Source organism: Ursus maritimus, unplaced genomic scaffold, assembly GCF_017311325.1.
Source record: "Ursus maritimus isolate PB19 unplaced genomic scaffold, ASM1731132v1 scaffold_4, whole genome shotgun sequence".
Taxonomy (NCBI): Eukaryota; Metazoa; Chordata; class Mammalia; order Carnivora; family Ursidae; genus Ursus; species Ursus maritimus.
Genome location: NW_024426552.1, coordinates 65891435 through 65917284, shown reverse-complemented (window position 1 = coordinate 65917284; position 25850 = coordinate 65891435). Strand labels below are relative to the sequence as shown.

General features: G+C 39.2%; 1 protein-coding gene across 1 annotated transcript in view; it reads left to right on the top strand.

Moving 5' to 3' along the window:
* The first annotated feature begins 3017 nt into the window (after positions 1-3017).
* The window catches only part of HACD2 (3-hydroxyacyl-CoA dehydratase 2), a 110501-nt gene continuing 87668 nt past the window's right edge, over positions 3018-25850 (top strand). The window contains exons 1-2 of the mRNA XM_040621333.1: positions 3018-3224; positions 5917-6034. Of these exons, the coding sequence (XP_040477267.1) occupies positions 3070-3224; positions 5917-6034 (273 nt within the window). The 5' untranslated portion in view covers positions 3018-3069. The remainder of the gene's footprint in view (positions 3225-5916; positions 6035-25850) is intronic.

The window sequence follows — 25850 nt, the reverse complement described above, 5'->3', positions numbered from 1 at the left end:
CTAACTGCCTGGACAGCTGCTTCTTCTGCAGATAGCCTCCCTCCCTTTTCTCCTGCCTTCTCTTTTAAAACCCTCCAGCTTCACCTGGACAGTGATGATGGTCTTTGAGATATTAGGCCACCATCTTCCCAAGTTGCCAGCTTCCAAAGTAAAGCAACCTTTCCTCTCCCACCATCGCTTGTCTCAAGTATTGATTTTCAAGTGGGAAGCAGCTGAACCTGAGTTCAGAACCGGTTCTCTGCCCAGTAACAAATTCAGTATCCCTCCACTTACTTTAGGTCTTCCTTAACGTCACCCAATGTTTTATTATTCTCTACTTAGAACTGGAACATTAGCACAGAGGCCATGTAATTATGTACACATGCTTAAAACTGTTCTGTTTTCCTGATGAACAGAAACTTTCGTGATTATCTCTAGTAATGCTTTTTGACTGGTATCGATAGAGATGTATTAGCTGTATTAGTTTTCAATTGCTGCTGTTACAAATTTTCACAAGCTTAGTGGCTTAAAACAATGCAAATATATTATTTTACAATTCTGTAGGTCAGAAGTCTGATACAGGTCTCACTGGGCTAAAATGAGATGTTGGCAAGGCTGCATTTCTTGCTAGGGAGAAAATCCATTTCCTTATGTCTTCCAGATTCTAGAAGCCCCTTGCCCCCATCTTCGAAGCCAAAAACATTGCATCTCTCTTTGCCTTTTTTCTACAGTCACTTTCCCTTCTGACTGATTCTTTTTCTGCCTCCCTCTTATGATTATGTTGAGCCCACCCAGGCTATTCTCTGTATATCAAGGTTTAATCACACATGCAAAATCCCTTTTGCCAAGGAAAATAACACCTTAATCTAAGTGTTTGTATCCCCCAAAATTCACATGTTGAAATCCTGATCCCTAACACCTTAGTACTTCGAGGTGGGGCCTTTGGGGTATGATTAGGAATAGGATGAGCACCCTTATAAAAGTGGCCCTAGAAATCTCCCTTGGTTAGTCTCAGTCCTAGCCCCGGTACTAGCGATTGCCCTCAGAGAAATCCTGGCTTTGGCTTTTGCTAACTGATCACTGTTCTAATTTCAATTTACTGTTCTTAACCACCACCAACAGAAGATCTCTTCCCACTGCCAGTTCCCGCTCTGGAGATCCCTTACTTTCCTGCAAATTTAATAATGGTTTAAAAATAACATCATTTTTCTCAAGTCTTTGGGGGTTTTCTTGCTGGCCTTTTTTTTTTTTGGCAATGGAATGTGGTAGGCTGTATAATGGCCCCCCACATAGGTCCCAATTCTAATCCCCAGAATGTTACTTCCATGGCAAAAGAGGCTGTGCAGGTATGATGAAGTTAAGGCTCTTGCTATGGGGAAATTATCCCAGAATATCTGGTTGAGCCCAATGTAATCACATAGGTTGTTAAAAGAAAGCAGGTGGACGTTCAGGGAGGGCAAATCGAAGTGATGCAACTTGTGAGCGAAGGAATGCCAGCAACTTCTAGAAGCTGGAGGAAGTAAGGAATGGATTCTCCCTTGGAACCTCCAGAAGGTAGTTTTGTCTGCACCTGGTCTAAATCTAATTACTCAACCTCTCCACTTGGATGTCTAATGTAAATCTTAACCTCAACACGTAAAAAACAAAATTCCTGATTTCTGCGTTCAAAATACTTTCTTCTACAATACAATCTTCCAAGTTGCTCACAATGTCTCTTTTTCTTATAGTCCATTTATAATATATCCACAAATATGATCAGCTCTTTTAAAATAGGTCCAGAATTCAATCAGGTTTCCATCATCTCAATCACGACCACTCTGGCCTAAATCACTATCACTATGGCCTGGATTACTGCAATAGCTTCCTAACTGATAACACCTTTCACCAATTAATATACATTTATTTTCCACCAGCTCCCTCTATATGGTCTCTGGGAGACAGAACACTTTGTGTCTCATTTAGTGCCAGGAACCCCCAATGCACCCTCACAGACGTTCCATGTGTTAGAATGGATAAATATTTTATACCATGTATATAGTAATTCATTTAAGATGTCTGTGTGAAAATTAGCTGTAGGAGCCTTTTACAAATTAAAAAAAAAAAAAAATCCAGAACAAAGCCCTGAATGAGTGAGGGGGGTCAGCTGGTTGAAGCAGTTTCCATAAACCTTCTCTGTTACCTCAGCAGACAGGTTTTCCGTCTAAGCCAACACTCTTCGGTTTTTGACCACTGTGGGTGGAAAGTTTCTCGCTCCACTCGGCACGTCACCCTTAGCTGACCGCCTAATCACCTCGTCCTCGTCCTGCTTTGGCGACAGGTGAGCCCAAGCGGCTTCGGACTGGAAGATGCACTTGAACCTTCCAGACCCTCACAAATGACACTGGATCCTAGACCACACGTGTGACTTTAGTTAGAAAAAGGGACACACTTCTAGTTGACCTTCTTCACTGTACTAGTAACTGAAAATTTAAAGCCAGGGAAGAAACCTTCTAAGACTGAACCTTCAACCTGGCTGCTGGCGCAGGAGCGGAGAGCACCAGCCGGAAAGCGTATTCCTCGCCGGCTTCTGGGGTTGATGGGAAGCGATATCAGCGTCCATTACCCTGACCCAAAATGGCAGCTTATTCGATCACGCTCATCGCGATGAAGCTAGAGCCACTGGAAGACGCAAGATGAAAAGGAAGAACGAAAGCATCATTTTCTTGATTCATCACGGAGGCAGAGTTTATAAGGAGAGAAAAAGTCAGGGACGACGAAGCATCCAGGTGTTAGAAACTGCGGGACCACCGAGGGAGGCCAAAGGCGGTTCTGACCTGATCCAAGATGGCGCCAGAGAGTATAACCCGGAGCGCACAGAGGCGGTGATTACCGTGATCCAAGATGGCCGCTGGCGTTTGAAACGAGCTGAGCGGCGGGGAGCGCCAGGAGTGTTTTTGCCCTCTTTCAAGATGGCGGCCGCCGTGGGCGCTGTCCCTGGCTCCGCCCCGCGGACTCGGCCCCACCTCTCCCTCGTCCCTCCCTCCGCCCCCTCGCAGTGCCTCGTCCGGGCGGTGGTGCTCGCGCAAGGAGAGCGTGCTCTGGGCACTTGACATGGCGGCACCGGCGGCGACTGCAGCGACGAAGGGGAATGGGGGCGGGGGGGCTCGGGCCGGGGCCGGTGAAGGTGGCGGCGCGCGGAAAAAGAAGGGCCCAGGGCCGCTGGCCACGGCGTATCTGGTCATCTACAATGTGGTGATGACGGCGGGGTGAGGCCGGGGCTCGGGGAGGCGGGGAGCACGCCGGGCCAGGGAGGGGGCTCTGCGGCCGGCGGAGCGGCCGGGCCGCTGGCAGGGCAGCCCGGGCGGTGGGTGTCAGGGTCCGGGCTCCGGGCATGAGGGCAGCCGAGTCGGCCCAGGTGCCTGCCCGGGATTCCCGCCTGGGCGAGGGGCCGAGCAAGTTCTCGGACGCTGGGTGTGCCCGAGCTGGAGTTCCCAGGCTCCAGGGGGGCACGGGGAAATCCTCCCTGGTGCTGGTCCAGAGGGCCTTGGGAGAACGGGTGGGCTGGTCAAGGGTCAGTCTTCGGGTGGGGCGGAGTGCCGGCTAACCTGCAGCGCCCAAGAGAGCCCCGGCGGCAAATCACGAATGCGAGCCATTTCCCCCAAAGGGAGTAGAGGGAGCTGTGGCTGCAGAGTGACCATTTATTTAGGCGGCTGTTTTTAAAATCCAGACTGAGCTTTAATCTGAAAGGTAATGGAAAAGCGTTCAAAGTTTTTGACCAGTGACATGAGCAGAGCTCTGCTTTGGATGAGTTGAGACTTTTTAGGATGGATTGGGGAGGGAAGGTGGAAGGCAGAGTTATTGGGGAGGAGGAGAACAGACCCTCTAAACAGGTTTTACCTCCTCTTGTTTCTCCCTCATTTTAGTTCATCCCTTGTCACAGCAGGTTTTTTGTTCTAGTTCTGACACTATCTGTGTGACCTTGGATAAATCACGTTGCTTTTCTTGTCCTCCCGTTTTTCATCTGTAAAACTAAAGAGTTTGGATTGGGTGATCTCCAGGGTTCCTCCAGTTCTTTGATCCCATAGTTTTGGTGCGGAGGATCACAGGATCAGACTATTTGTTATGTATTTTTTAAAAGATTTTATTTTTAAGTAATCTGTACACCCAGTGTGGGACCCAGACATAAAACCCAGAGATCAGTAGTCTCTTGCTCTACCGACTGAGCCAGCCAGGTGCCCCTGTTCTGTATTTTTAAATTGTATTCATTTGTAAAAGATTTTCCCTAACATTACGAAAATTTTCAAAGATGCAGAAAAGTTTAAAGAACTGTATGGTGAACATCTAGTTTTATTTCTTTTCAAAATAGGTACTACATTGGCAGGTGCATAATTCAAAATATACCCAAGAGCATACAGTGAAACTCTTCCCTCTCACCCTTCCTTTCCATCCAGATCCCTTCCCTCAAGGTGCTAATTTTGTGATTGCTTCAGATGCTGATGAAAGCAAGTGTGTACACACACATACACCCTTTTTAACACAAATGGCTGATGTCATATTAGCATTTCAGCACCTTGCATTTTTCACACAAATATATATATATATATATATATATAGGGAGGATTGTAGACTTGATTATTTCATTTGAAATGGCTGGTGTTGAAACCTAGGTTCAGAGAGGTTGTGACGTTGACTAGTTTGAGATCACTGAACTTGTTGGTAATAGATCTGAATCTAGAGTCTATTTCTCTTGATTCACAGGCCAGTGGAGAAATAATACAGATGCAAGTTCTCTTTATTGCATAATTGGTCAAAGAGTGATTTTTAAAAGAACATTTCAGGAGTTTGTATTAGTATTTATATGTACATTCTTGTAGGCAAGGCCATTAACACGAGCATTGGACTGGAGAGAGATTTTAAAGTACCCTGGGAAAGAAGGAAAGAAGCCTTTATTCTTGGGTGATGGAGGATGGGGAGTGGTGTCTTAAGCCAAGAAAGAAATTGGGATTTTGAGAGGAAAGTAGTCTTTTTTTTTTTTTTTTTTTGGAAGTTGCTAATGCTGGGACAGTTACACCATTAAGGAATTCATTTCTTTTATGAATTCTTATTTGATATCTTTGTATGATAGTTTCTGGAAATAACATAGACCATATATCCCATTGCCTAGTTAGGATTGTATATTTATTTAGGTAAATCTATTACTGCTTTCATGGAGACATACCTTAATAATAAAGGTGCATTTGTTTCACTATGGAACTTAACAAAAAATTACAGGGCCTGAGAAATTCATTTTTGAGGACAAAGCAGAAATGTAACATTCACAGTGATATACCTAAGTGTTTCCCTGTTTTGTGTTTTGTATTGATATGGCCTTTTTTTTACTGAATTGATTTTGGGAAATTCAGCTAAAAAAATCTTTTTTTTCTTTAAAAAAAAAAACCCAACCTTTTATTCTTATTTCATTCGCAGTTTTAAAAGAGTAGGGTATGGGTGTGTTTCTGTGAGATACTTGTGAAAACAGTTTAAAACATCTTTCCTCCACCCTGTTATTATTACATACCCTTTGACTGCACAGGCCATTTAAAATTTTCCTTTAACAGCTTTTTTCTCTTGTCTTAGACTTTCTGGCACTTAATTTAGCTGCTGAAGGACCAATTTAGCTTATTCTCTTCGTTTTGGCCTTGTTCTCAACAGGCAAGTTTGCCAAAAAGCTGAGCTCCAGATGGGTGAGGTGCCACTGTGCTTTTGCAGAGCACTCTTGGTTGGGTGCTGTTGGTGGTGCAACATTTCTGTGCATTACAGCTTGGCATTTGAGGGCCATAGTTGATAAATCCGGGCTACTGATTCTTGAAGTCACCTTTAGCAGTTATCGCCAAATTTTCTGTGGCCCCCAGTCCTACTTAACCGTTTTTTGTTTTGTTTTGTTTTTTTCCTGATTACTCTTTTTCCTCTTTCTCGTAGGTGGCTGGTTATAGCAGTTGGTCTGGTCAGAGCGTACCTGGCTAAGGGTAGCTATCATAGCCTTTATTATTCCATTGAAAAGCCTTTGAAATTCTTCCAAACTGGAGCCTTACTGGAGGTAGGTCCTGAGGTTTGTTGTTCTTATTGGTTTCTATTGTTAAAAATTTGAAAACTTGCTTCATAGTATACTGTAATGTTGATGACTAGATTATCTTTTTGACAGTCTAGATAAGGTAAAATCTCATTTAATTTATATTACCTGGAATATATTTTACACTCAGCTTCTATTGAAAATCATTTTTTAATTCTAGGGAAATCCTAGGGAAGTGTTAGCAAACTCGGATACTTTCAGCAGCCAGCTTATAATGGAAATAGTGAAGCTGGTGAGTGTAGGATGTCAGACATGGTAGATACAAGAAACAGTAGAGGGGACGCCTGGGTGGCTCAGTCGTTAAGCATCTGCTTTCGGCCCAGGGCGTGATTCCGGGGTCCTGGGATCAAGTCCCACATCAGGCTCCTCTGCTAGGAGCCTGCTTCTTCCTCTCCCACTCCCCCTGCTTGTGTTCCTTCTCTCGTTGGCTGCCTCTCTCTCTGTCAAACAAATAAATAAAATCTTTAAAAAAAAAAAAAAAGAAAGAAAGAAACAGTAGAGCCTGTCTACATGCATCAAAAAACTTTTCTTAAATAAATGTTCATTAGTTTCCCTGCGTTAAGAGTAACAACATATCTAGTCCTGTTTCCTGGGGTCAGTATATGTTAGCATTTTTGAGTTGCAAGTGACAGACATTCACTTCGAAGTATTTTGACCAAAAGAATTTACTGGTTTTATAGTCGATAAAGATAAGTGTTAGCTTACCAAATCAAAGGAACCAGCTCAGGAATGAGACCCAAGCATTTGACATTGCCAGACTCTTTCCATCTCTCATCTCTGTTTATGTCTATTTCTCTTTGAATGTTGGTCTTAGGCTCTCCTACTGCAGACTGCCTTCTCCACATGGTAGGAAAGGGGCGAGTTTTTTTTCTCAGCATCTGTGTCACAGTTCTAGGGAAGCTTCTGATTGGCCTTACTTAGACCAGTCACACCTGCCTATGATGTGAGATAGTTGATGAGCCCGGCCTAGGACATATGCCCATCCTCTGGCCAGGGGACTATAGGCTTTGTTAATGGAAAAGGAGGAATGGAGTAGCTTTGGGTACACAGAATCAATAGCTACCATAGTTCATAATGGTAAAAAGCCTTCAGATTGCAGCAAAAATCTGGTGTTCAGTTTCATTTCACTTAGCGTCCAGGGCAAGCCCATTGCGACATTTGGAAGGATATTCCCTTTCACCTCCAGGATATGACATGTAATACCTTTTAACCTCTCATGTTCATATTTGAAACAGAAAGTTGTAGTTTTCCTTTTTTTGTTTTCCTCTCAGGAAGCAGGGGTTTCAAAACTGTCCATATATACACGTTTTAGGCAGATGGTATGGGGAGGTGAGCTTCCAGCTGCGAATCGAGGACCCATATTCTAAGTATGCTGGTTTTATCAATTTTGTGAATTTGAGCAAGTCATTTATCTCTTGTCCACCCCTTCTTATCTGTGAAATAATTAGACTAAAGTAGATTTCCAAAGCCCCTTCCTGCCCTAACAGTTTGAGTCTGAGGGAACTTCAGCAAATCCTTGTGTGGGCCATTTGTTAAACTTAGAGTTTTGAATTTTTTTTTTTTTTTTGGAAGCTGCCAATAGTAAGTAGTACTTTGCCTCTCAGAGCTTTGGCCAACACAATTTTCTCTAGCTATAGAGAAGCAAGTTTGGGGCCAAGACCATGAGAAACTGCTCCAGTGCTTGACAGGGTATGCAATTGCACCCGATTGGAATTCTTCAGTAATTTAAAGGGGTTCTATCTCGGTAAGCCTTTATAATATTAGAAGTATAATTTTTTAAATTTCAATATGTCTTAGGAAAGGTAGTGACATTAATATGTTTTACAAAATCCACTCAAGAACCAAATCTTAACACTTTGAAGGATTAGCCATTTATCCCTATATAATTTTTAACAGGGATTTAAGAAAACATTTTGGATTTTTGGTTTTATCTCTATTATCCCCACTCAGAACCAATTAGGTGACAAATCCTGGATTTGGTTTTGGGAAAAGGACTTTGCAAAATGAAGTGAGGACTCCCAAGAATAACAGGGAATTAGCCTTGCAGTTGTCAGTCGTGGCAGTAGACCCCTCAGCCTGGGGCAAGAGAGCAGCCTTATGAAAACTGCATCTCCTGAGTTGTCGGTTAAAGAGGGTTTCATGCCTCTGCAACCTATATCGTATAATAATTACATGTGCACAGTGTTGTTGAATTACAGATTAGTTATTCTTCTGGGAATTATTCATGTTTGACAATATATCTCGTTTGCAGGAGGAGAAAAGGAGAGAATGATTCCAGGGAGGTTATTCATTTGTATCTCTGAATGCTCAATATTCTTTTTAATTGAAGTATAATTAACATACAGTGTTAATAGTTTCAGGAGTGAAATAGAATGATTCAGCAGTTCTATACATTACTCAGTGCTCATCAAGATAAGTGTACTTTTAATCTCCTTTATCTGTTTCACCCATCTCATGCTACCACCAGTTTGTTTTTTGCATTTAAGAGTCTGTTGCGGGGTTTTTTATTTCCCAACATTCTGTGTCTTTGATTTTTATTTTCTCTGTCTTTTTTGCATTTTTTTGCTTTATTTTGAATTATAATTCTAATATAGTTAACATACAATGTTGTATTATTCTCAGGTGTGCAGTATAATAATTCAGCAATTCTGTATACTACTTAATGCTCATCATGATAAGTGTGCTCTTAATCCCCATCATCTATTTCACCCCTCCATCGCCCACCTTCCTTCTGGTAACCACCAGTTTGTTCTCTATAGATAAAAGTATGTTTTTTGATTTGTCTTTTTTTTTCTTTGTTCATATGGTTTCTTAAATCCCACATATGAGTGAAATCATATGGTATTCATCTTTCTCTGACGTACTTCACTTAGCATAGTACTCTCTAGAATCATCCATGTTGTTGCAGATGGCAAGATCTCTTTTTTTTGGCTGAGTTATATTCTTTGTGTGTGTGTGTGTGTGTGTCACATCGTTGTATATGTATACCACTATAAATGAGGTTACTTACTTGTATTTCTGTATGCTGAGTGTTTTTTTTTTAAGATTACATTTATTTATTTGAGAGAGAGCACAAGGACATGAGCTGGGGAAGGGGCAGAGGGACAGGGAAAGGGATAAGCAGACTCCCTGCTGAGCACAGAACCTGACAAGGAGCTTGATTCCAGGACCCTGAGATCATGACCTGAGCCAAAGTCAGACATTTAATGGACTGAGCCACCCAGGCGTCCCTGAATGTTATTTGTTAGTAGGTTTTGTGGGAGTTTGCTTAAAAAGCAAATAGAGATTACTTGTTGTTTTCAAGAAACTTCAAATTTTCTTGGGAAAATGTAACACTATGCTTTTCAAAAGATTTAACATTTACCATGCAAGCGCAAATGGGATGGAGTGGTATAATAAAATAGGTGATTCCACTTTTGAGGAAATTAATGTTTTGCAAAATGGGTGGAAAGATAATATATTGAGTCAGTGATACAATAATATAGCTTTTTTGTAACATGGACACAAATCCTAATTTTTTTTTACATACTCATTGGGGAATGTCTTGAGTGTATTTTATAGATAATTTTACAAGTTACTCCACAGGTGATAATTTGATTAAGTATGTATTCGAGTTGTTGTAATGTGTACTATGGAGGTTGAGCCCTTGCTAATAAAGAGCTTAAAATCTTATTGGGTAGATGATTATACTAGGGCTCTTGGCTGGAGATTACAGAAACCTCCTTAACCAACTTGAATGGTAAGGGGACTTTATTATAAGTTTATAGGATGTCCCATGGAATCCAAGGACAGGGATGCAGCCTGCAGGGAACTCAGGGATTCCTGCTCCATCTCTTACCTCTGCTGTTCTCACTTTCTTTGTCTCTGATTCTTCTCTTCTTGCACACTGGTTTTCTTGGTTTCTTCGTCTACATGGCAAAAAATGGTAGTAGCCAAAAAGCACCTGAAATTTACTCCTGCAAGCAAGAGATCAACTAGTTGGAAATAGAATCCTACTCCTAATTCCACATTCCCAATGAAGGGCCTAATTTGTCCATCTTGAATCAGGTTCTCATTCCTGGGCCAGTCACTTGGTAGACAGGAGCAAGGTCACATTAACCATATAGAAGTTGGAAGGGTAACTTCTAGAAAAAGGGGTGCTAGGTGGAAAGCCCAGTAAGTATTTATCAAGTACTGAAGCACAGTACAACCAACATCATAGTGTACAAAATGATTTATAAATGACAGAAAATAAAATATACTGATAATCTTGTAAGCCAACAGGTGAATGTATGAATAAATACGGTGTGTCTTGAGTTGAATCTTGAGTAATCCTGAGAGCTAATTAACATAGGTAGCAAAAAATATATTTTTAAAATATCATTCATTGATGAACTAATTTCTATACCATAAAGTTAATGAATTACTAATACATGTTATGGCAAAGCTGAATCTTGAAAACATTGTGCTATGTGAAAGAAGCCAGACACAAAGCACTACACATTATATGATTCTATTTTATGTGAAATGTCCAGGGAGGCAAATCCATAGAGACAGAAAGTAGATTAGTGGTTGCCAGGAGCTGTGGGGAGGAGAGAATGGGGAGTGACTGCTAATGGGAACAGGATTTCTTCTTAAGGTGATGACAGTATTCTGGAATTAGTGATGATGATTGCACAACCTTGCAAACATACTAAAAACCACTGATTTGTACACTTTAAATGGGTGAATTTAGTGGTATCTAAATCAGATCTCAGTTTTTAAAAAATTCATCTATAATGAGCTGTGGATAAGTTTTCTTCTTCTTCTCCTTCTTTTTTTTTTTTTTTTTTTTTCTGTGATACTCATTGTTAAGGATAGATTATCTTTCCAGCTTTGTTAGAATTGAGTTAAAGATTTAGAATTTAGTAGGGGTGCCTGGGTGGTTCAGTTGGTTAAGCGTCTGCCTTCGGCTCAGGTCATAATCCTGGGGTCCTGGGATTGAGTCCCACATCAGGCTTCTTGCTCGGCGTAGGAGACTGCTTCTCCCTCTGCCTGCTGCTCCCTCTGCCTGCTGCTCCCCCTGCATGTGCTCTCTCTCTTTTGCTCTCTCTCTCTGTCTCTCTCTGAGAAATAAGTAAAATCTTAAAAGAAAAAAAAAAGATTAGAATTTAGTAGATTGATGTTATATTATGACAGTTTAAAATTTTCTGAGAGGGGCACCTGGATGGCTGAGTCAGTTGAGAGTCCGACTCTTGATTTTGGCTCAGGTCATGGTCTCAGTGTCATGGGATTGAGCCCTAGGTCAGACTCCATGCTCAGCGGGGAGTCTACTTGAGATTCTCTCCCTCTGTCTCTCGCTGTCTCTCTAAAATAAATAAATAAATCTTTAAAGAAAAATAAAAATAAAATTGTTTCTGAGAGAATTTGGATTTAGTTAACATAAGACTGTAGACACTTCAAATGCTCATGAATGGATATGCCTCAGTGATTGGCGGTGTGATTCTAGTGGTTTAAGGACTGCTCTGCAAAGACATTAATTGTTGAGACTGATACAGACCATCTTCAACATATGTATGTCTCTCTATATATATCACTTAACCCACCAATGTCTAGCTGGGAATGCCTACCGGATCACAGGAATTCCCTTTCCTTCCCATTCTCTTCCAGATCTTTCTATCATTTAGAACCCCCTCGCCTACAAAAAGAAAGGGAGAAACACCCCAGTCTTATTTGTAATCTTTTCCTAGAGTAGATCTAGAGCTGGGTCTGCAGTGGCAGAACTGGTTCCAGAGAGGCAGTGGAGGAGAGTAGACAGCTTTTGTTGTATCTTCTTACCCCACTACCACTTTCCAAGCCCTGTCTCTGTAATCTGGTCTGACTCATTGTGCCTCACCTCACAACTCTCTTCAGACCCTTTAATGACATAATCAGGAAGCTGATTTTGAGTATTTCTCTAAAATATGGCAAAATGTTAAGAACTTGTGGTGTCCTTAAGAAAGAGGGGGCTCCCAGGGGCTCCTGGGTGGCTCAGTTGTTAAGCATCTGCCTTTGGCTCAGGGCGTGATCCCAGAGTCCTGGGATCGAGCCCTGCGTCGGGCTCCTCTGCTGGGAGCCTGCTTCTTCCTCTCCCACTCCCCCTGCTTGTGTTCCCTCTCTCGCTGGCTGTCTCTCTCTCTCTGTCAAATAAATAAATAAAATCTTTAAAAAAAAAAAAAAAAGAGGGGACTCCCATCTTGTCTCCCTGCCAGTTTTTCTAACTGTTTGCCTCAAATACTAGATGACTTTTTTCTACAGAGATACTAGGAGGTTAAGTTCTGTGGCATTAATACGATAGTATGCTTTAGGCATCATTGGTCAAGTTTACTTTTGTGTACTTGTCTGGGGACATGACCACCCTCTGTAATATTTTCCCTTCTTGTGAAAACTTCCCAATAATAATAATCCTAAAAAGGAAATTTTGAAACACAAGCTCTATGTACATTTTAGACTACCTTTATTATGAAGACTTGTTTTAAGAAAACAGACCTCTGAAAGAGACTTCTGCAAACCCAGCAGAGCAGTCATAGTGGGGATATCTAACACAAACAGAAAGGACAACAGATCTCAGACAAGCCAGGTTCAAAAACAATGTGAAAACCAGAGGTGAAATAGAACTTGGTGTAATTAATAAGTGTCACAACATTAGAAGGGAAGAGGGATCCTGTGGGAAACAGAACCCACCCACACAGCCTCACTGTTTGACAACTCAGGCAAATAGAAGAAAATTGATATGGCATTCAAACAGGTAAGACAGCTAATGACTGTAGAAAGAAGCGGGCAGAAATTTTTTTTAATGAAATGAAAATATTGATGGTATCAGTACAAGGCAGGAAGGAGGCTATAGTTCAGAGAAATAGATAATACTAAAGAACAAGAAAAGGTGAGAATTCCCAGTTACAGTCTAAGATTAAAGAGTTACAGAGTAGCTGTTGGGAGAGCATTACAGAATACGTAGTGCAAAGTGGATCAGAGATATTATGTGTTGGTGGACTAGCTAATGTGTGAATGATTATCTGAACAACAGAAAAAATATATGGGAAAGTAATGAAATTCAACAGACTATTAATAATATAATAGAACTGATGTATCTAGAAAATGGATTTTGGTTATAGAGCTTGTCAAAAAGTAAGGGTACCAGCAACAGAAAAGGTTAGAACATATTACTCAAATAATCAGGAAAAATTCTAGAAAACTTAACTGAAAGACCAATTCAGTATGGTTATTGAGAGTATATGGAGTTACACACTGGAGCTGTTTTTCAAGAAAAAAAAATCCTCTCCCTTCTTTGGCACCTATTTTTTTTTTTTTAAAGATTTTATTTATTTATTTGACAGACAGCCGGCGAGAGAGGGAACACAAGCAGGGGGAGTGGGAAAGGAAGAAGCAGGGTCTCAGCAGAGGAGCCTGATGTGGGGCTTGATCCCAGAACGCCAGGATCACGCCCTGAGCCGAAGGCAGGCGCTTAACGACTGAGCCACCCAGGTGCCCCTGGCACCTATTTGTTAAATTTTTAAACTCAAAACAAAGATAAGCAATTTCAAGCAGAAAAGAGATCTTGAAATGTAATAGTAAAACAGCCTAGGACTTTAGACTTTGAAGAATAAAAAATCCACATGAAATTAGGAGAAAGCTTTAGGTTCCTAGGTAACCTTGCAATTTCCTACAGGTGGAGACATTTTGAAATACTTACAAAAAGTAATGAAACTGTGAAAGAATCTTATCAAAGGGTTTTTAACTCTTATGTAAATAAATAAAATTAACCAAGTATTTAGATTAGCATTGTCCAGTAGAACATTCTGCAGTGATAGTGTTCTGAATCTGTGCAGTTTGATACAGCAGCCACTAGTCACATGTGGTTCTTGAGCCCTTGAAATGGGGCTGGTGGGACTGAGAAACTGAGCTGTTTTGTTTTTTGTTTTGTTTTGTTTAAGTAGGCTCCAACATGGGGCTTGAACTCAGAACCCTGAGATCAAGACCTGAGGTTAGATCAAGAGTCAGTTGGTGGCTTTACCAACTGAGCCACCCAAATGCCTCAAAAACCTGAGTTTTAAGTTTTATTTATTTTTAGTTTAAATTTCAGTAGGTATATGTGGGTAGTGGCCACTGCACTGGACAGCAGGGCTTTAGAGCCTGATTCAGATTGCAAGGTGTCCATTTGGAATTTCGTAAGATAATTCAGATCTTACCTGAGTGGAATGAAGTGGGAAGGAGAGTAAGCCAAGGAAGACATTATAAATTCTATGTCACTCCAGAGTTTAACTTCCTAATTCATAAGGTGAAAATAATGAGAATAATTACTAAAATATGCCGATGTCTTTAGATTAGGAAAAATCATTAGAAAAAAAGCAAATTGCAGATATTGGAAGAGGTGTAGAAGGATATATATTAAACTGCTACTGGTACTTATCCTCATGGCGGGTTGTCATATTTGGGGGAAAATAAAAAGGAAGTTCTCCCCCTTACTCTATATTTTAGTGTGTGTTTGTATATCATTTCTGTGAATCCTGAAATAAAAAGAAGATCTAATAAATATAGTATGTAATACATAATATAATAGGAAACAAAAATCTTGAGAAAAACAAGATTAAAATGTTTTTTGAAAAAGGAAGAAAGGCAGCTTAGGTAAATTACCTTGTGATTTAAAGTGAAGTACACACAAAAGAAAAACAAAAATAAAGTACAGAATTTTACATCTGTTGTTAAAAAGGAAACAATAACAGTAAACCTACAAGATGACTGAGTGTAGCACAAACTCATCATTTCTAATGTTTATACAAATAGACTCATTATTTTCAAAATAAAAGTTATAGTGATGGTTAACAGTTTAAAAAACAAAATTCAGCAACCTGTTGCTATGAAAGACAAGTTTACTGGAGGACAAACCAGTCTGCCATGACCAAGCATACAAGAAAAGCAAGACCGCCCAGTTACAGCATAAGATAAAGTTGATAGCAGAAGCCAAAGAGAAACTGGCAGAGTTCACAATTTGTCATGCAGGAGGAACATGGCAAACACGTTGGTGGAATTAGTTGATGGGTAAATGATTATCATAGAAAAGCTGGCAGAAATGTTACAGAAGTAAAATTAGAATTGTACTTAAGTGTCACAGTATGTGTAAAAGAATACTGGAGACAAGAAATCTGGGTAGTGAGGCTTGATTTTGCCACATGGTCTTAAACTCTCTGCAGTGAATACACTGGATTAGATTACCTTAAGTTTTTCCCGGGTGTGTGGGGGTTTTTCTTAAGATTTTATTTATTCAGAGAGAGAGAGAAAGAGAGAGCAAGCGAGCAAGCCGGGGGAGAGGGAGAGGAAGAGAGAGAATCCCAAGCAGACTTTATGTTCAACGCAGAGCCCCACACGGGCCTCAATCCCACCACCCCAAGATCATGACCTGAGCCGAAATCAAGAGACACCCAACCAGCTGAGCCATCCAGGTGCCCCTAGTTTTTTCCCAGTTTTAAGTTAGTAACGGTTAAGCATTTTACTATCAGATTATGAAAATAAAGCAGGTTAATGAATTAATGAATTACAGAGCTGAATATAGCAAGAAAGGTTAAATTAAATGAGAAAGAGAAAATAATGGTAATTAAGGAAATTACACTTATTTTCTCCTTTTAAAATGGATATAAAAGGATTTTGAAAACAAGTTTGGACTGGAGTCTTTGAGGGAGTCCAATATATTTATTGCCTCATTTTCTTGCTTATGTTCTGAACATTGAGAAATAACTGAAAGGAATTGTGTAAGGATCCTAAAAATCAACTTTATTAGTGATAAAGGCCTAGCTGGAAGCTGTGTGTTTGTGTGCAAACTAAATGGGTTTGTGAACTGAACTCCAGAATTAGATCACCACCCACCCTGCCTTAGGCAGCAATGGCCAGAGTGGCATGGAGTAAATAGAGAACTTGGAGTTCTTTGTGAAAACCCCAGGGTAGAGCTGAGTTGAGAACTCCCTATTTATTCTTCTCAAATTTACTGTTCAGATGAGTCATCCTTCCTTTCCTGGGATAAAGTGATTAACAGAAAAAGACCAAAAATATTTGGGAGAAAACTCTTCTCACAGAAACCAGAGGAGGGGGGAAAGGTGTTTCCCTCTAATCGTTAAGTGCTGCATATTCATTAAGGGGAGGGGAATAAACCCATAAGCATAAACAAGAAAATGCATGGAGTCAATGTTTTGAGAGAAAATGGAATCATACATACATATGGTACGAGAATTTTCAAAACTAGCCAGATACTGGTAAACATAACTCAGGTTAGTTCTGGACCTCCCATAACATGAGTGTGGTAGATGTGTCTTAGAGCTGCCCAGCTCAGGAGAGTTTGTCCTCCCTGGAAGTTCTCCCAGTTCCACGGCTGGACCTGTCTTTCCTGATAGAAAGGGCATCTCTAGTCCCTGACTCCCTCTCAGGCCATAGCTGGCTGGTCCAGGGGTGCACATCTGACCCATACTGCTCTGGTCAGATATTTTTCTCCCAAGAATTTGGGATTTTGAATTGAAAGAGATTGGGGCCCACTGTAGCCCAGTCATATTAAATCCATGAGCTACAGCTGAGGTCTCCAGAGCTGCTTGGGTTCCAGTTCCTCTTCAGATTTGCTAAACTTTTTTGTGAGAGTGTTTTAATTGCCACAACGGGTGGAGTTGCTGTGTCTCGATGTCTTACAGCACTTGAGAGAGTCCGACTCAGTAAAGGTTTGTCCTGCATCTGCCCTGACTTTTGTATATCCCCCCAGGCTAACCATTCTATAAATAAAAATCGACGATTTTGTAGTACATATTGATATTAAAATACTTTCATGAGAAATTAAACCAAAACCTTATTAAGTTAGAAGTTGTTATCTTAGTGTTCTATTGCTGCATAATAAAGATATCACAAACTTAGCAGCTTGTCTTTAAAATAACATTCATTTATTAACTCATGCTTGTGTAAGTCAGAAGCTGAGCTTGGCTCGGTTATCCACATAGGGCCTCACAAGACTGAAATTAATGTGTCAGTCAAGCTGGCTCTTACCTGTGGGCTCTAGGGAAGAATCTGCCTCTAAGCTCATTCAGCTTGTAGGCAGAATCCAGGCCTTGTACTTGAAGGTCTGAGGTCCCACTTCCTTGCTAGTTGTCAGCTGGAAGTCGCTTCCTGCTTTTGCCATCAGCTCTGCTTTTATAGGGCTCACCTTATTGGATCAGGTCTGCCTATACAATCTCCATACCTTAAAGTCAGTTGATTTGGGACTTTAATTACTTTTGTAAAATCCCTACACTACAGTACCTAGATTAGTGTTTGGATAACCAAGAAACAGGAATCACAAGGAATCATCTTTAGATTTTGCCTACCACAGTTGATATGAAGAGGAAACCTAAGTGAAATAAAGATACCATCTCAAAATTATTGAGTAATTTGTTCACTCTGCACATTGCACTCTGTAAGAATTGCAGCATTTCCAACTTGCATATTTAGCTGAAAAGAATTTCAGTGCAATAGTGTTGTTACTGCCAATGCAATGAAATGGACTGAAATTACGTAACAGGGGATTTGAGATTCCTGTTTAGATCTCAGTTATTAAGTTAGTAAAGGTACATAAAGTACAGGGATCTCATTTAATTTTTTAAATGTAACTATTTTAATAATATTTCTTATTGCCTTTTTGAGGGATCACCATAGTTTTTCAGTTTTATCCTAAAACTATCTCCAGTCTATTACACAACTGCTTTATTGCCTCTTGCATTATTGGTTTGTTTTTATCTAATCCATCTCTTCCTTGTTGTACCATTCACAGAATATAGGCAGATGGGCTTTCTGTGATACTTTCTTCCTACCCTGCCTCGTGACATAACATGAGGATTATTTTGACAGTACACTTAGAAATAAATAAGACCAGGTTCATTTATATTTATATTGTACTTGCTTTTTATTACTTTGTTATTTACCTTGGCATATTCTAACTTCAGTTAAGATTACTTCCCTATGTCCATTACTATCTTAATACTGTTTTTCATTCTAGTGTTGGTCTGCGCCTAGGCTTTTATTGTCCTATACTAGTTCAAAGTGCTTTCTGATATTCTTATTTTAAAATCCAAACTTACTTGTCATAAATTGTCACATATATCTGACTATTATGTCTCCAAACATTTGTATAGTGAAATTCATATTTTAAAAAATAAATTACTTTGTATTCTTTATGTTCAGAACATTGTATTTTTAAAAATTTTTTGTGTAGGTAGATTCTATCATCTGTGAATTTCATTTCAGAATAGAATAGGCATTATAAAATATATGCAGTTAAAAGGGGGAGATTGGGTCTACTAGGACTAAGACCTGATACTCTGTTACACAAAGAAACAATGATAGCCCTCAAGCACTGTACAGTTGACCCTTACACAACACAGAGGTTGGAGCACAAACCTCCCGTGCAGTCGAAAATCCATGTATAACTTTTCACTTCCTAAAAACTTAACTGCTAATAGCCTACTGTTGACCACAAGCTTTACCAATAACATGAACAGTTGATAAACACAGTTTGTGTGTTACATGTATTCTTTACTGTATTTTTACAATAAAGTAAGCTAGAGAAAAGGAAATTTTATTAAGAAAATTATAAGAGAAAAATGCAGTTACTGTACAGTAGTAGAGTGAGGCACCACACATCACCTCCTCCTTACCCAAAGTTAGCAAAGATGGTGACACCCGCTTTGTGCTCCTCTTCCCAGGAATGTGGGAAACCTCATTCCAGGTACAGTTAAGGGGAGGTCAAAGAACCGGTGAAGGCAGAGCACCTTTAGACCTTCTCTCTAGGTCACTTGCTTCACCTGACCCCGTTTACATGGTTCTAATACAGTTTCTGCTTATGGGAAATACTAGCAAGACTTGAGAGGCCAGTTCCCCTTGGGTATTGGTTCCCAGCCTCAAAGAATTTTCAGCACTATGGACAGCGCCCTTCCCCTGCTTTCCTCTCTGCAGGCTAGGTTTCTTTTTTTTTTTTTTTTTAAAGATTTTATTTATTTATTCGACAGAGATAGAGACAGCCAGCGAGAGAAGGAACACAAGCAGGGGGAGTGGGAGAGGAAGAAGCAGGCTCATAGCAGAAGAGCCTGATGTGGGGCTCGTTCCCATAACGCTGGGATCACGCCCTGAGCCGAAGGCAGACGCTCAACCGCTGTGCCACCCAGGCGCCCCTGCAGGCTAGGTTTCTGCTTGGTGCTATCCTGCCCCGAGTTCTCCTGGAACCCTTATTACAGGGAGGCAGGTTATCATTCTGTGGTCCTTGAACAACACTGGCCAGTTTCTGGCCCTGCCACTTTGTTAAGAATCCCTCCCCAGAGCCGGTTCCTTTGCACCTCTCAGTTGAAGACCTCAACGAACCGAGCTTCCCCCAGGTGGGTGGTGTGGTGATGAATGCCAGGAATAGGTAAGAGCCCTGCTGTCCCAGCCTTCTCCATATCTTTCCTCCACCTTTCCTTCACTTCTAGGCATTTGGCAACCTCTATCTTACTTGTTAATCACAATATGAGATATGTATTTGGGGCTCCTAGGTGGCACAGTCAGTTAAGCGTCCAGCTCTTGGTTTCAGCTCAGGTTGTGATCTCCAGGTCATGAGATCACATGGCTCATGGCTCAGCATGGAGTCTGCTTAAGACCCCCTCTCCCTCTGCGCCCCCCCCCATGTTTTCTCTCTAAAATAAATAAATTTTAAAAAATATATATATATATATATATTTATTGAAAAAAAATCTGAGGGTAAGTGGCCCCGTGCAGTTCATACCATAGTTGTGTAAGGATCAACTGTGTGATCTATTCTGTAACATCCTATTGTTAATCAGCCTCCTGGGTGGACATCTTACCACATACATGGATAGGTTTTCTATCTATGTACCGTTATCTGTCTTGTCTCAGCATGCTCTTTATTCATGTCTTTTGTTCCTCATTTAAATCTACAGACATCTTTTATTTTCCTCAACTTTACAGCAGGAGGTCCAGATTATCTTCTAATATGCACACATCTGAGATTCTTAGCAGCGTTTTCTTTTGAAAAAGATAAGATTTGCAGTATAGTAATTCTTTTCTTATCAGTTACCAAAAAATTTGCGAAGCTTGATTCTTTTTAATCCAAACATCTTTCGCTCCCCCTCCCCCCAAAATTTAGAGAATTAATAATTTTCAAGCACATAGTCTTATCAGGCATATTTTAGATGAGCCAAGTCTTATCAAGTTATGGTTTCAGCAGTTACCTTGTAACTAATAAACAGTGAAATAATATTACAAAAAAATCAATAGAGTAGAAGCAGAGCCTTGATTCTGGACATCACTTACTACTTTGGGGAATTCGAGCAGCTTTTCTCAGCCTTGGTTTTCTCATCTATAAGTAAAGATATCGATAAATATATCTGGCAGGGTTGTTGTTAGGACCAAACTATAGAATGACTGCTACAGAAATGTAAATTCTAAAATGTAGTACAATAACTGATAGTTCTTATCATCCAGAAAAGCTTTGGTCATTAAATAATATTGTAGATTTCTTCAGATTACTTTTTTATTATTATATAAGTTTCAGGCATATGGCTCTATAATTGGATATCTGTATACACTACAAAGTGATCATAAGTCTAGTCTAGTTCCCAGCCATCACCATAACATTGTCCCCCCTTCACCCCTTTCACCCACCCCATAACTCCCTTCTCCTTTGGTAACCACTGGTCTGTTCTCTGTGAATTTGTTTTTGTTTCATTGTGTTCACTTGTTTTGTTGTTTTTTAGATTCTACATATGAGTGAAATCATATGGTATTTGTCTTTTTCCATATGACTTATTTTGTTGAGCATAATGTCCTCATGCTCCATCCGTTGTAGCAGATGGCATGATGTCTTTTTTATGGCTAAATGGTATTCCATTTTATGAATATACCACATCTTCTTTATCCCTTCAGCTATTAATGGTCCCTTAGGTTGTTTCTATATCTTGGCTATTGTAAATAATGCTACAGTGAACATGGGGGCGCATACATCTTTTCAAATTAGTATTTTATATTCTTCAGATAAATATGAAGTAGATAGCTAGGTCAAATGATAGATTTATTATTAATTTTTGAGGAATCTTCACACTGTTTTCCATGGTGGCTACACTAATTTACAACGTCATCAGCAGTGTACTAGGGTTCCCTTTTCTCCACATCCTTGCCAACACTTGTTATTTCTTGTCTTTTTTTTTTTTTTTATAACAGTTAAGTTCTAACATTAAGTGATATCTCATTGTGGTTTTGATTTGTATTTCCCTGATGATTAGTGATGTGCTTCTTGGCCATCTGTATGTCTTCTTTGAGGAAGTGTCTGTTCAGATCCTCTTCCCTTTTTTAATAGGGCTGTTCGGTGTTTTTGTTGTTGAATTGTATGAGTTCTTCATATATTTTGGATGTTAACTCCTTACTCCTTATCATATATATAGTTTGCAAATGTCTTTTCCCATATGGTAGGTTGCCTTTTCATTTTGATGATGGTTTCCTTTGCTGTACAGAAGCTTTTTAGTTTGATGTAGTCCCATCTGCTCATTTTTGCTTTTGTTTCCCTTGCCTTCGAAGTCAGCTCCATAAAGATGTTGCTAAGACTGATGTCAGGACCTTACTACCTCTTTCTTCTAATAATTTTATGGTTTCAGGTCTTAATTCAAGTCCTTAATCCATTTTGAGTTAATTTTTGTGTATGGTGTAAGATAGTGGTCTAGTTTCATCTTTTGCATGTGGCCGTCCAGTTTTCCCAGCATGATTTGTTGAAGAGACTGTCCTTTATCTATATTATGTTCTTGGCTCCTTTAGCACAGATTAATTGTTCATGTATGTGTGGGTTTATTTCTAGGCTCTTGATTTTGTTCCATTGATCCGTGTGTGGGTTTTTTTGTTTTGTTTTGTTTTTTTACCCATACCATACTGTTTTGATTACTATAGCTTTGTAGTCTAGTTTGAAATCAGGCAGTGTGATACCTCCAGCTTTGCTGTTCTTAAGATGGCTTTGGCTATTCAAGATCTTTTGTTGTTTTGTACATATTTTAAAGTTATTTGTTCTAGTTCTATGAAGTATGCCACTAGAATTTTGATAGCTATTTCATTGAATTTGTACATTGCTTTGGGTAGTATGGAGATTTTAACAATACTAATTTTTCCAAACCATGAGCATAGAATATCTTTTCACTTATTTGTTTTGTTTTTTTTTTTTTAATTTCTTTCATGCATGTTTTGTAGTTTTCAGTGTACAGGTCCTTCAACTTCTTGGTTAAGTTTATTCCATGGTATTCTATTCTTTTTAGTGCGTTTGTAAATGATATTATTTTCCTAATTTCTCTTTCTCATGTTTCATCATTATTGTATAGAATGCCACAGTTTTCTCTATATTGACTTTGTATCCTGCAACTTTACTGAATCCATTTATTTATTCTAACAGTTTTTTGGTGGATTCTTTAGGATTTTCTATCTGTAGTATCATATCATCTGCAAATAGTGACTGTTTTACTTCTTCCTTATCAGTTTGGAGGCCTTTCATTTCTTTCTCTTGCCTAATTTGCTGTGGCTAGAATTTTCAATACTATGTTGAATAAAAGTGGCAAGCATGAGCATTCTTGTGTTTTCCCTGAAAGCTTTTCACTGCTGAGTATAATGTTAGTTGTAGAATTGTCATTTAGGGCCTTTATTATGTTGAGGTATGTTCCCTCTGTGCCTACTTTGTTGAGAGTTTTTATCATAAATTGATGTTGAATTTTGTTGAATGCTTTTTCTGCATCTATTGAGATGATCATATGATTTTTTTTTAAAGATTTTATTTATTTATTCGACGGAGATAGAGACAGCCAGCGAGAGAGGGAACACAAGCAGGGGGAGTGGGAGAGGAAGAAGCAGGCTCCTAGTGTAGGAGCCTGATGTGGGGCTCGATCCCATAATGCCGGGATCACGCCCTGAGACGAAGGCAGACGCTTAACCGCTGTGCCACCCAGGCGCCCCTGATCATATGATTTTTATCTTTCATTCTGTTGGTGTAATGTATCATATTGATTTGTAGATGTCGAACCATCCTTGCATCCCTGAAATAAATCCCACTTGATCGTGGTGTGTGATCCTTTTAATGTATTGTTGGATTTAGTTTGCTAAAACTTGTTGAAGATTTTACATCTATGTTTATGAAGGATATTGGCCTGTAATTTCTTTTTTTGTGGTGTCCTTGTCTAGTTTTGGTATAGATGATGCTGGCCTTGTAAAATATGTTTGAAAGCTTTCCTTTCTCTTCTATTTTTCAGAAGAGTTTGAAAAGGAAAGGTATTAAATCTTTGAATGTTTGGTAGAATTTGCCAGTGAAGCCATCTAGTCCTGGACTTTTGTTTGTTGGGAGGTTCTTGATTACTGTTTCAGTGCCCTTACTCGTTATCAATCTATTCACATTTTCAGTTTTTTGTTTTTGTTTCTTGAAGTAGGCTTGTATTGCTATGAACTTCCCTCTTAGAACCACTTTTGCTGCATCCCATAGATTTTGGTATGTCAGATTTTGTGTCCATTTGTCTCTAGGTATTTTTTTATTTTTCCTTTGGTATCTTCAATGAACCATTGATTGCTCAGTAGCATGTTGTTTAATCTCCATGTTTTGTGGGTTTTCCTGGTTTTTCTCCTTGTAATTTTTAGTTTCATACCATTGTGGTCAGAAAATATGCTTAATATGATTTCACTCTTTTTTAATTTATTGAGATTGCTTTATGGCCCAGCATGTGGTCTGTCCTGGAGAGTGTTCGATGTGCAATTGAGAAGAATGTGTATGCTGCTACTTTTGGGTGGAATGTGTTTAAGACCAGTGTTTCCTTATTGATTTTTTTGTCTGAATGATCTATCTGTTGATGAAAGTAGGGAATTAAAGTCTCCTACTATTACTGTTGTTGCTTTCAATTTCTCCCTTTAGGTCTGTTAATAATTGCTTTATATATTTTGGTGCTCCTGTGTTGGTTGCATATATATTTATAAATGTAATATCTTCTTGCTGGATTGACCCCTATATCATTATGTAATGCCCTTCTTTGTCTTTTATTATAGTCTTTGTTTTATTTATTTTTATTTATTTTTTTAAGTAGGCTCCATGCCTAGCATGAGCCTAGTGTGAGGCTTGAACTCATGACCCTGAGATCAAGACCTGAGTTGAGATCAAGAGTCAGACACTTAACCAACTGAGCCACCCAGACACCCCTCTTATAATCTTTGTTTTAAAGTATTTTATCTGATAGGAGTATAGTTACTCCAGCTTTCTTTTCATTTCCATTTGTATGAAATGTCTTTTTCTGACCCTTCCCTTTCACTCTGTGTGTGTCTTTTACTTCTGAGTCTCATAGGCAGCCTATAGATGGGTCTCATTTTTTTATCCATTCAGACACTGTGTGTCTTTTGATTGGTGAATTTAGTCCATTTACATTTAAAGTAATTTTTAATAAGCGTATACTTATTGCCATTGTGTTAATTGTTTTCTGGCTATTTTTGTAGTTCCTCTCTGTTCCTTTCTTCTCTTTTTCTCTTCCCTTATGGTTTGCTGGCTTTCTTTAGTGTTATGTTTAATTCCTTTCTCATTTTCTTTTGTGTATTTACTGTAAGTTTTTTTCCTTGTGGTTACTGTGAGGTTCACACAAAATATTTTATGCAAATAGCAGTCTGTTTTAACTTGATAACAACTTAATTTTAAACACAATTCAAAGCTTTACCTTTTTACTCTCCCCTCATTTTTTTATTTGTGATGACTCCTTTTTATATCTTTTATTTTATGCTTCCCTTAACTAATTATTGTAATTTCAGTTAAGTTTACTACTTTTGTCTTTTAACCTTCATGCTTGCTTTATAAGTGATTGATCACTGCCTTTGCTATATAGTTACCTTTTCCAGTGAGATTTTTACTTTCCTCTGTTTACTTGCTACTTAACTTAAGGAAGTCCCTTTATTTTATTTTATTTTTTTAAAGATTTTATTTATTCATTTGAGAGAGCGAGACAGAGAGAAAGCACAAGCAGGGGGAGAGGCAGCAGAAACAGACTACCCACTGAGCTGGGAGCCCAACACGAGGATTGATATCAGGACCTGGAGATCATGACCTGAGCCAAAGGCAGCCGCTCAACCATCTGAGCCACCCAGGCACCCCTAAAGAAATCCCTTTAATATTTATTATAGGGCTGGTTTAATGGTGATGAATACCTTTAGCTTTTGCTTACCTGGAAAACTCTTAATCTCTCCTTAAGTTCTGAATGATAACTTTGCTAGGCAGAGAATTTGGGTTGGAAGTTTTTTTCCTTTCAGCACTTTGTATATGTCGTGCCACTTTCTTCTGGCATGTAAAATTTCTACTGAAAAATCTGCTTATATAGCCTTCTAGAGTTTCCCTTGTACATAACAAGTTGTTTTTCTCTTGTTGCTTTTAGGATTCTCTCTTAATCCTTAACGCTTACCATTTTAATTATAATGTATCATGGTATGGATCTATTTGGGTTCATCTTATTTGAAACTCTGGGCTTCCTGGACCTGGATGTTCAATTCCTTCCCCAGATTAGGGAAGTTTTCAGCCATTACTTCTTCAAATAATTTTTCTTGCCCTTTCTCTCTCTCTTCTCCTTTTGAGAGCCCTACAATGTGAATGTTATCCCACTTGATGTTGTTTTAAGGTTCCCTTAAGGTATCTTCACTTTTCTTAATTTTTTCCTTTTTTTTTAAACCACATTTGTAAAGGTGCTGTGTAAACTGAGAAAAGTGTTAATTATTACAAGATATTTTAGAAGTAGCCAGATAAAGTGCC